Below are 11,736 nucleotides of genomic sequence, written 5' to 3' on the forward strand. Positions count from 1 at the left end.
TGACAAGGAGGTCCTGCAATTCTGTGGGGGCACGGATGGGGTGTACAAGAATCAGGAGGTGTGGGGGTAAAGTGCAGCCAGCATTTCGGTAAGATGTTCTGGAAGAGGGGCTGCAACGTGACACACTTTTACAGCAGCTCAGGTGTCAAAAAGGCAGTTTTGACCACAAGATGATGGTCTGAGAAGGGGACAGGCCTGATGGTGGAGGAGTGGGCATGTAATGTGTGAAATTGAGATATGTAAGTGTTGTCTAACCAGGAGTGGTACAATCAAGTGTCTTCCACCTAAACATAAGTGAAGGTGGTGAAGAGGTCCAGGTGGTGGTCATGTCAACCTCTCTCGTGGACATCTGACAATCCCTGAGGATGTCTGCGACAGCCTGGCATTCTCTATTCTGAGGCAGTCCCATACAGCCAAGGAGGTGTTAAAATCCCCTCCTAGGTCCAGGCACTCACAGGGATCCAAGGTGCCAAGCAGACGCCCGCTGATAGAATTGCACCCACTCTGGGCCCAATTCTTGGAGCATAGATGTTGACAAGATAGAGGATCAGCCCCTCCATGTGGACCCGGAGGTGCAGCAGGTGACCCGCAGAACCTTGGCAACTCCCAATACCTCAAGCTGTAGGTCTGGGGAGAATGGGGGTCTGTGGCTACCTGGGCGTTTGCTCTGTGGACTGAAGAAGCCAGGACATTGCTGAAGGAGAAAGGATGGTCTCAGAATTAAGTCGGCTGAATCCTGCCCTGGATGATTGGATTCTACTGCTATCTCTTCCACAGAGTTTGTGTGTGATGCTGGGCAAGTCACTGAAATCAAAACAAAAATTGTGCGCTCCTCATTGTTTGCTATGATTCGGAAAAGTGTTGAGCATTTACCTCTGCAGTGGAAACCCATGGGAGCTGTGCTTTGAACATATAAAGTGTTCTCTAATGCTAAGTACTCTGAAAAATCAGGTCATAGGTGTCTCAAATTGGTCACCCAAAAGTAGGTGGATACTTTTGTCCTCAATTTCTCTGCTCCTCATTTCCCTATCTGTAGAAAGGGGATATTTCCACCTTCCTCACCTCACAAGGCTGTTGTGAAAATACAGTCATTAATATTTGTGACGTATTCAGATGATATAGTAATGGGTACCATAGAAAAGCATGAGGAAATTAATAATTCTGTCTTGAGTAGGGTTTGAATAGTGCAGTAAATAGACTCTGGGGCCACACTTTGAACAACAAGGAGAAAACAAAATATGGAATAGCTGATCATTAAGTGAGCACCGTCCATTCTGTGCACTGAATGAAGCAGGCATCCTGTGGAAAAATCAGCATATGAACATGTAATTAAAGACGAACAATGCATACTCACATGGGGGTCGATTTAAGGTTAATTCTGGCACTTCCTAATTTTTGAGTGCTTGACTTTCCAAACCCAATCATGTTCTTTTAATGTAGTTTTTGTGTGTGATTGTAGATTTATGTTGTTCTACAGTGTAGTGGAAAATTTGGAAAAGCTCACTGTCGCACTTGGGGATTGGTAGAGTGTAGTGACATTCACTAAAGGACTCTACAAGATATACACAGTGCACATTCCAAATGTTGCCACTTACATAAGGTCATTGTATAAACAATATGCAAATCAGTACTGCCTTATAATAATGTGTTCTTGGTCATGTTTGGCAAAAATGAACTATACCAGGTGTATGTAATTTCAGTCTAATAAAGTTAGCTGAATTTCAAGGCACTGGACCAGCTAGAGTAGACATTTGTAGGGGTTCTGAGACATGCATATTAAAAGGAAAACTCATAATATGAATTTTCGGGGTGGGGTGGGGGTGGGGGTGGGGTTTTTTTTTTTTAAAGGCTTGATGCTATTCTCACTGATGTTTGTAGCAAAACTGCCATCAAATTAAAGATCTGGCTCTAATAGTTCAAATGTCTTTTCATATCATTTAATGCTGATCATGCAAACACACATTATGAGTAGTCCCATGGATCTCAATGGGATTATTCACGTGGGTAAAGTTGCATGTACTTTGTGTTTACAGGATTGAAGCCTGAGGGTGAAATCCTGGCCCCACTGAAATCAATGGGAGTTTTGCCATTGACATCAATGAGTCTAGGATTTCACAGTTAATTTGTAGTTTTCTGCCTGCTTTCAGCAATACTTCAGATTCTAAAAACATAGACACTTTTAAAGTTGTGTAGTAGTCTCTGCAATTTTGGTAAACAAATTTGAAGATAAAATTAAAGCCCTAGGATTCTAACACAATCATTAAGATAGACAGAAACTGAACAGAGATGCATATCTGTGGCAACAATTTTAGTAACATGCCCAGTAGTTCAATAATGAATTTCATTCAGTAGCACTAGAAGATAGGTATTTCAAGTCCTAAATCTTAGTAAACAAACTTTAAATTCTTTCCTTAAATAGAAAATAGTGATACAAAACATTTACCTAGACTTTTACAGAAATATAAATGTAAAGGGGAAGGGAAAAAGAAGACAAACAACTTGATATTTCACACAGAGAAAAATGTAAGTTGAAAGCCAGAATAACGAATAAAACCTGCAACCTTTTGCATCATACAAAAAATGAAAATATTTTAACAGAAATTATGTTGTTTTAACAATGCCTGTATTATTCATTTTTCACATTTGAAACTAAATTCACTTTCTAGAAAATAAGTAGCTTTCTCATTTTGATTATGGTAGCAAAATAAACAGTAATGCGTGGAAATCAGTTTGCTATATCATTTATAAAATAAAGGTAATATTTTGTTGTAAATTTTTTTACATTTACGAAAAATGCTTTTAATGAAATAGGAGGTTTTGGTACTATCATCCTAAATGGGTACAACATTAAAAGTATGGGAAATCAGTGGTTGATCAAAATGAAAACAGTAACCCATAAAAACTTTGTAAACACCCATCATTTATGCACAATATAAAAAAATTTGCATAACCATCCTATGGATTACTTTGTTGCTATGTCCATTATTTTATGTACTATTTATTTGCATTGATATCCAAAATTGCTTTTATTGCTCAAATATGTATTTGTATATACTAAAGTACAGCTTAATTTGAATCTTTCTTACCATAAACATATACCGACAGTAAATTAAAAAAGAAACATTTATTTACAAAATAATGATGTATACATATTACACAAATTCTATTATATCAAAGTCTATGTATATATTTTTACAATATTTGTAGCAACCAATTATTTGCATTGGTTTACCAAAGTGCAAACTGTAATGTTGCAAAGGCAGGTTATAATTTGGGATTATGATATTCATATTTTATTTTTTTTTCCTCCACTGCCTTTTGTCTTACTGCAGTGCATTCTCTCTGAGGATATCACTAGGTCAAGAAAATGATTCACCTTTAAATTTAAAAAATACCTCTTTCATATGAATGTGGAATATTACTGTACCTGAGGAGAGGGGGAATTCATTATTGTACTGTGTTCTTTCAGCTTGATAACTGCTTTTATTTTTATTTATTCAGCCTACTGTGATAGCACCATTGATATTGATTACGAACAGACTAATCGTAAAAGGAATGGAAACATTATGCATACACTATGCCATCCCAAATTTCTGAATTTATCTGTTTTTGTGGAATTTCATCTTATCAATTTTGTGTTTCTGCACTAAAAATTCAAGTGTTTAAGGACAATTCAGATGGTGGTATTGTGACAATCCTAAATGTACCAGTATATATTTTTTAAATACAATACTAAATGAAGCTGTGATGAAATTCGTTCCCTGGAGGACAAGGAGGTTGCTTTTGTCTACTTGTATATGTTGAAACCTGTATATGAATTTGGTATCTGAATAACTGAAAACTGATTCCCTTATAGTATAAGAAATTCATTGAGCAATCCGGTGATTTTGATTGTAGCTTATCTTTTTCACTGGTTTAAAAACCAGCCATTGCATATATTGTCTTTAAGTTCACATTCTGTAGCTTATGTTGTACTGAATATTTACCATACAGTACCCTTTTGTATAGCCTGTTGGATGTAGGCTATAGCCTATCGTACATAAATTCACAGTTTGCAAAACTGCAGAGGGGACAGAACTTTTTTTGGTAGATTCCATGTTTTATGAAGTAATGGATCTAGCAAAGAGCTCATGAGCACCCACAACGATCTACTACCATGGCTGGTATCTTTCCATATATTATTTGTTCTTTTCCATTGAAATACAGCATGTTTATTGGCGACATCTTGGTAGGTGTGCAGCAGGGGCCTGCTGAACCTCTAGGGTTTGCTTGGTGGACAAGATGAGTGTGTGGATATTTCTGTAAAAATACAAATTCACATTCTCCAGAGCAGTAATTGGCTTTGTATCTCTTGGGCGCAATAATCCAGTCCCATCCAAAAGCTTCAAAATCCACAGTCAGTGGGTAGCGACAGCATCGGGATTCTGTTGAGTGTTCATCACAGTCAAGGCCAAAATCCCTACGGGATCTTTTTGGTGTGTCTGTAACCCTGACCTCTAAAAATGGATTCTGTGTGGGGAAAGGAAAAAAATTGGAAATATTATTAATACATGAAGAATTTAACATTTATGGGGACAGATTGAGACATGAAAAATACGCAACGTCTCAGACATGCAGAAAGGAAAAATATTGGAAATATTAATACATGAAGTATTTAACATTTATGGGGACAGACTGAGACATATAAATATGCAACGGCTCAGACATGCAGATTGTTTTAAACTAATATTTTCAAATAATATTTGTAAAAGTTTCTGGAATGCTCTGATCCTGTGACAGTGGTGTGTTGTTTTCTTTTAAGGTAACTATGTCCTCTTCTAGGTGTCCCTGGCTACACTTCATCCACTTTCAAGGTTAATCCTTCTTTTTCATAGTAAGAAACAGGATTTCCCCACTATTCACTATTCAGTAGCTACCAGTCCTGAGCATCTTTTTCTGAAATCAACATTATCATCCCAAATAGCTGATAGGAGGGGCTTTGATGAGTGTTGTGGACTTTGGGCCAAAAGCTCCCTCCATCTACATGACATAGAAGAATGCAAAAGAGCATGCATGCACACACAAAAAAGGAGCTCCAAAAATTGCAGAAGGGAAAACATGTAGGCTATCATTCTGGTCTCCCCCTTCCTGAAGAGTTTGCAGATGTCCCTGCACATAAAGTGTGCAGTTGAGGCTCAGCAGGCATTGAGAAGGGCCTCCTATTTAGCCAGAGGAGGGAAGAAGTTGAAGCAGTTGATGCTACCCCGCCTAACTGGTGAAAATACTATTGGAAGTGGTGGGGGGAAATGAATACTGCTTCTAGCAATCCTACTCCTGTATTTCTACTCCATACCTTTCACCTCTCTCAGAGGGACTGAAACTATGCACAGGTTTTGCAAGAGAAGCTCCTGAGAGAGTCATACAGCCAAGGAAGCTCAGAGTGGCACAGAGGGCCAGCACATGTGTGGATGACCCATGATCCACACTTTTGGGAAAGGAATTCCATTCAGACCCTGGGACTCCACAGTTATCAAGACCACCTCTCTTTTCCCAGGCATGCAGATCAAACCCCTCTGCTGAGGAAAGAAGATGATTGCAACATAATCAGGAGTGGAAAGAAACTGAGAGCTTTTTTTCCACCTCTGTGACTTTCTGCAGAAGGGGATGATTTCATGCATTCTTGATACAGTCAGTACTTGATATTTGTATGCATGATTGTGTTTGAAGCACTAGAGGAGACAACTGGCCTATTCCAACTGAGTAGGAATATGAGAATATTTTTTTCTGTTGGATTTTTAATCAAACTTTCACAATACATTTTTTCTTTAAACTAATATCACTGTATTATATTGCTAAGAAAATATATAAAAATCAAATGTATAAGTATTTGGATTTATCCAAGCACATTATGCATTATAGTGAAAGAGGGAAATAATATTCTTACAGGATTTTGTTTAAAAGTATAAATGTACTGATAAGTAGGACTCTACCAAATTCACAGTTCATTTTGGTAAATTTCACGGTCATGCCGCTTAAAAAATCTTGAATTTCATGCTTACGGATATTTAAATCTTGAATTTCACTGTGTTGTCACAAATCATGATTATGTATTTAAAAATATAAACATGTAAAGCCCTTTTCAAACTGGGGATCACAACCCAAAAGGGGGTTGCAAGGCTATTGTGGGGGGTCGCAGTAGTACCACCCTCACTTCTGTGCTGGCTTCACAGCTGGGTGGCTGGAAAGCGGTGGCTGCTGGCTGAGAGCCCAGCTCTGAAAGCAGTGCCACCACTGGAACAGCACAGAAAGGAGGGTGGCATGGTGTGGTATTGCCGCCCTTACTTGTCCGCTGCTGCTGGTGGCAACGCAGAAGGGTGGTAGTTCCATACCAGGCCACCCTCACTTCTGCGGAGCTTGTGACAATGCTGTCTTCAGAGCTGTGCTTCTGACCAATAGCCACTGCTCACTGGCCGCCCAGCTCTGAAGGAAGTGCAGAAGTAAGACTGGCAATACCATGAGCCCCCTACAATAGCCAAATTTCTCAGGGGAGACCAGATTTCACGGTCTATGACACATTTTTCACACCTGTGAATTTGATAGGGTTCTAGTGATAAGTATTGCTTTATTGATGTAGATAGTAGGTTCAGAAATATACTTGAGCAGATTGTAGGCAATTATTGCTTTTCAAAGATTGTTAACAATGAAGGAAATGCTTTACCATTTTTGTTTAACTGCAACACTTTCAAATTTATTTTGTTTATTTAGATTTCCAACAAAAAGAAAAAAGATGCCTATTTTGGGTTCTTGACTGCTTTGACATAATTTTGAAAATAATATGGTATAAAAAGTACTACATTTTCAGAACTGTAATTTTAGAAGAGTGAGTTGTATAATCAAATACAGTATTGTCAATTAGCCTTGTACTTTGTCATAAACATAAAGCAAATTGTGCCATTGATGTTGAAGCAGAATCTCTTGACCTACTCAAACACTTAAAAATTGATGGCATGATATGTTCCATCATTACGTAAAGATGTCCTTAATTCAAGACTCATTGTGAGGTGGTCTTTTGTCTCCTTTCTGTGCATGCATAATTCCCATTATAGTTAACAGCAAATACATGTATTCGGAGAGAGAAGAAGCTCCCTTTTATTTTGAATGCAAGAACTTGGTCAGCAGTACAAGATTTGAGGCACCTTATTCTCAAGTGCAGGAACCCAGGAGCCCTCATTTTTTACTATATGTTAAAAATAACTTTTCAGTAAGCAGCATTTTAATATCTTTTCTTTACTCCTGGATTTGATAACAAATATTTTGCCCTTTTCTAGTACCTTCCATTGAATATCAAAGCCCTTTACAAACAAGGTAATGAAGTCTCCCAGCATCCCTTTGAGTTAGGTAAAGTAGTATTACCTCCATTTTACAGATGGGAAAACTGAGACACAGGGAGATTAAGTGATTTGCAAAAGGTCAGAGAGCAAGTTTGTTGCAGAACTGGGCATACAGAACCCTTCTCTTAACCCCCACTCCTATATTTTAACCCCTAGGCAATGCTTCCAATTCTTCTCAATATAACATAAAACATGCTTTCCAATTCCAACTTTTGTAAACGGGTCTATAAAATAAGAAAAGTCTCTGGGATTTTTCCAGTAAAACTTACCAGTCCATCTTCACCTGGTCCTGGGAAAGTTACAGCAAGATCTCGTCCATTCTCATCAAAAGCTTTGATTTCAATGCCTAAGTTGGATTCGGGTTGTTTGAGCCAATTTTGTAACACTGTCTTTACATCAATACTCTGCCAAATACCAGTGCCTGGGTTCATGTCAAGTTTCAAAGATCGAATTCCAGTATATCTTGTACCGTCTTTCATGGGTCTGATGAGTCTCAGGATCTGCACGAATACTGTTGTAGGTTTCTGGACTTGCCTCAAGTAAATCCACAACTGGGCCTTTACTACTTTATTATATTGTATTTTAGAGCTAAACTTAAAGAAGCAGCATTTTGGTTTCCCCTCCATTTGCACAAGAAAATCAGCTATAAATGAATGGAAAGAATAGATTACTGACCTAGGCGCAGAAAGGAACGTGCATAAACAAATCAGAAAAAATATCCAACCTGCATAGTATATCTTGGTAAGATATCTTATCACTGGAATATTGGTTGCAAAGTGGCATGTAACTTAATTCATTATAAAATAAACTCTGGACTCTGGATTTTGTGGGTTTTGTACTGTATGACATTATTTAACTGAAATTAACAGAATCATTGTGCCTCAAATTTTTAAGCCATCTAGAAGTAATACAGTAAAACCTCAGAGTTAAGAATACCAGAGTTACGAACTGACTGGTCAACTACACACCTCATTTGGAACTGGAAGTATACAATCAGGCAACGGAGACCACAAAAAAGCAAATATAGTATAGTACTGTGTTAAATGTAAACTACTAAAAAAATAAAGGGAAAGTTTAAAAAAAAGATTTGACAAGGTAAGGAAACTGTTTCCATGCTTGTTTCATTTAAATTAAGATGGTTAAAAGCAGCATTTTTCTTCTGCGTAGTAAAGTTTCAAAGCTGTATTAAGTCAGTGTTCAGTTGTAAACTTTTGAAAGAACCACCATAACGTTTTGTCAGAGTTACAAACAACTTCCATTCCCGAGGTGTTCATAACTCTGAGGTTCTACTGCATATTATCACAAGGAATTGATGGTCATTTTCTGAACAACCATGTTTTAAGCTAGATTTACCATTTTCCAACTAAATCTAGTAGGATCTTTATGCTATGTAAGCTGTTTACTTTGATTTCTTTAGCTAAGGGGTGAGCACATGCTGAAATTAAAAAATGATGGGGAATATTGAGATAGAAAAAGGCTGCAGGGGAACATTTCCTTAGACTTCTCTGGGAATCTGAATCCTTATACTAACTGAGCAGCTGTACCAGTCAGTCTGGGACAGGAACACTTCCTCCAGCCAAAAATTACCTGCGGACTGAACACAGTGTACAGGCTACTCTGCTTAAGAATGACTAACTATTAACACCTTTCTGGCATTCAACTCCTGCAGTATCTTTACAAACACACATTGAACAGCAAACCTGTACTTTTTAACTAGACACTTCTGTGATGTTGTAGATGTTTCTAATTTATCAAACTTTATCATTTGTGCCAGAATATTATATAAAAAGAGGCAGCTGTGTTCAAGCTACAGTAACACCTACATTCCCCTCCTTTGTTTTATGATCAAACTAGCTGTTGGGATCTAGGGATCTTTATTTCTTTTGGTTTGAATTATATTATGGTAAAGTGTTTTCATTGTAGTAATCTAACTACCCTTGGTATACACTATAGGTGCAAAATCTATTAGACCCAGATAAAACTGTCCATGTTAAGGGATAGGAGGGCAAAGTAATAATCTCGCCAATATTCATAACCTCATCTCTTCAAATATCTGCTTTTCTAATACTCTAAAAATGGTGATTTGTTGTTTTTTTTAAGGCTGTCTATGAAGAGTGGAGTGAATTGTGAAGTGACAAATAAACAGAGCATAGATCACCTTTCGTCAATCAGCAAAGAAGAATTAGGTAATAGTAGGCTCAATTATAAATGTTGGTTAGTTGGCCTTTCCCTACATCATCATGATCAAGCTACTGTAATACATTCAGTATTGCTATAAAGTATCCTACACTGTTAATTTAACCTATATATTTTATAGTCAATTAACTTCTATAAATGTGTACATGTTGTAGTTGGCAACAGCAGCTGATATTCTGTTAGGTGTGTGTACTATATATCTCTGTTGCTGGTAATATATCTACGCCTTATATGCCCTGTCTTCTTTTCAACTTTTGTCATCATATTCATAAGTGTTATTTTGAAAAGCAGCTGCCATAGCCAAATACTTTAGCTGATTAAGAACATAAGATACTATAGTATTAGCTGTGCAAAAGATACTTGATAGGAGTCATGGCAGATGTTTAGCACTCAGAAGATAACTAAGAATCTGCTCATTCAGTAAATGCCTTCATTCTTCCCTGACACAACTACTGGAGTTGATAGATATACATGGACATTTCAACATCTAAAATCTATCATTCTTCTGCTTACTTTAAATATATAGTTTACTTTCACTGTTTACTGTTAGCTGGGCGGGGCGGTGCTAGCTTCTGAGATCAGCAGAGGAACAAATATTTAAACCTTTATTTGCATTTGTTACAGTGTATTATAGTTAAGTGGTTGTAATGTTCTAAATGACATTTTTTGTCAGTTTCTAGTGCAATGTTTAAAAAGTGGTGGCCCATAAAATCCTTGCTAAGAGTTATAATTACCTCATTATTTGCACTGATTTCTTTGTACTTGCCTAAATTTACTGTAGAAAATACCTTGAATACTGCAAATACCGAGGTCAGCAAACTGCAAATCTTATTTAGTATATTAGGCAATTGGCAAGATTCTAAGGACTATTACTGTATATGTTATAAGTGAGCAGGAAAATAGTACAATAAAACAAAAGATCACAGTGAGGTCATTGGATGATGATTCAAATTATTTAAAAATATGCTCTTCTCCCTCCCTCTTACATACTTCTGCTAGCAGCCTGTTAGAAGAGACTGAGACAAGATTTGTTGCTCTTAAGCACTAGGACAACTGTTTATCAGTAGAATAGTGTGATATTAAAGTAGCAGGACTACTTACACTCTGTAGGCATTGTAATAATAGTCTCAGTTGTAGCATGATAATCATCATCTTCCAAAGAACCATCACTGCTGTCATCTCTCTGGACGTCATACTGATCAATCAGTTCTTGCAATGGAGGAGCTTTGGGTAAAAGCTGTTTTATAGTATCCCTGCTAATATTAGGAGCTTGTTCCAGACGAAGTTTGCTGAGGATTTGAATTTTTATGGCTTCTATTCTGGAAGATTTCGTATTTTGCCTCCATGTACATGCAATGCATAGTTCATCTTTTTCTCCATTCTCTTTTGGCTGACTACTGTCATTAAGAGCCACTGGACCAAGTATAATCAGCATGAACAGGTAAATATAAACACAGATTTGTAGCTTTTGCATGATCTCACATTCAGTGCAGCCTTTTCCCTTCCTTGCTTTCTTATTTTTTTCTCTCTCAGTACTAGATAGATCCCTAAAGGCAAGTATAATCCGAGAAACAACTTGCCACAATGGTGAATCATATATTTTCTAAGAGGGCTTTTATACTCCAACTTTGGTTAGACTTGTGTCGTCAAAACCGATGATTGGCTGTTGTACCAACAATGAATCTAGCTGTCAGAGGTTAAAGCCCTGTCTGTCACAAGTCACTAGACAGCATTTTGTTACAGCCAAGGGTGAACTGATTTATCTGACCACTCTGTAGAAGATATCTCCTCACATACTGAAGAGGATATATTTCCAGTGATTATAGGCAGCAGTACTGAAACATAGCATTGCCATTCTTAAATAAGTAGCAACTCTCTTTTATTATGAACCAATCCATATGTCTCTGAAACTGTTAAAAACTCCAGTCAATATTTTTTCATTTGAAAAAAATCATATTCTTAAAAATACAAAGATTATTACTACCATATATGAAAAATATTACTTCCTAAGTATATTAGGTAAATTTTTCAGCAGATTTATATTGATGAATAACTGAAATATATTGAACATTGTTTATATATTTCTGTGTAGCTTTGCAAAACATTAGTGGGGCAAAAAGCAAATTAAAAATTCAGAAGTAATATTTGTAATAAATATTTCAACCATGTA

The 11,736-nt window shown here is 37.0% G+C and overlaps 1 protein-coding gene across 1 annotated transcript; it reads right to left on the minus strand.

Moving 5' to 3' along the window:
• Positions 1–2,293: 2,293 nt before the first annotated feature.
• Positions 2,294–11,476, minus strand: MSTN (myostatin). Its single transcript, XM_005308027.4, has 3 exons — positions 10,668–11,476; positions 7,640–8,013; positions 2,294–4,509 (listed from the first exon to the last, which is right to left on the minus strand). Exons 1-3 carry the CDS (start codon positions 11,038–11,040, stop codon positions 4,129–4,131), a joined length of 1,128 nt encoding a protein of 375 aa, XP_005308084.1. The 5' UTR covers positions 11,041–11,476; the 3' UTR covers positions 2,294–4,128.
• Positions 11,477–11,736: the final 260 nt, after the last annotated feature.

This window comes from Chrysemys picta, chromosome 11 (genome assembly GCF_011386835.1).
Source record: "Chrysemys picta bellii isolate R12L10 chromosome 11, ASM1138683v2, whole genome shotgun sequence".
Classification (NCBI taxonomy): domain Eukaryota; kingdom Metazoa; phylum Chordata; order Testudines; family Emydidae; genus Chrysemys; species Chrysemys picta.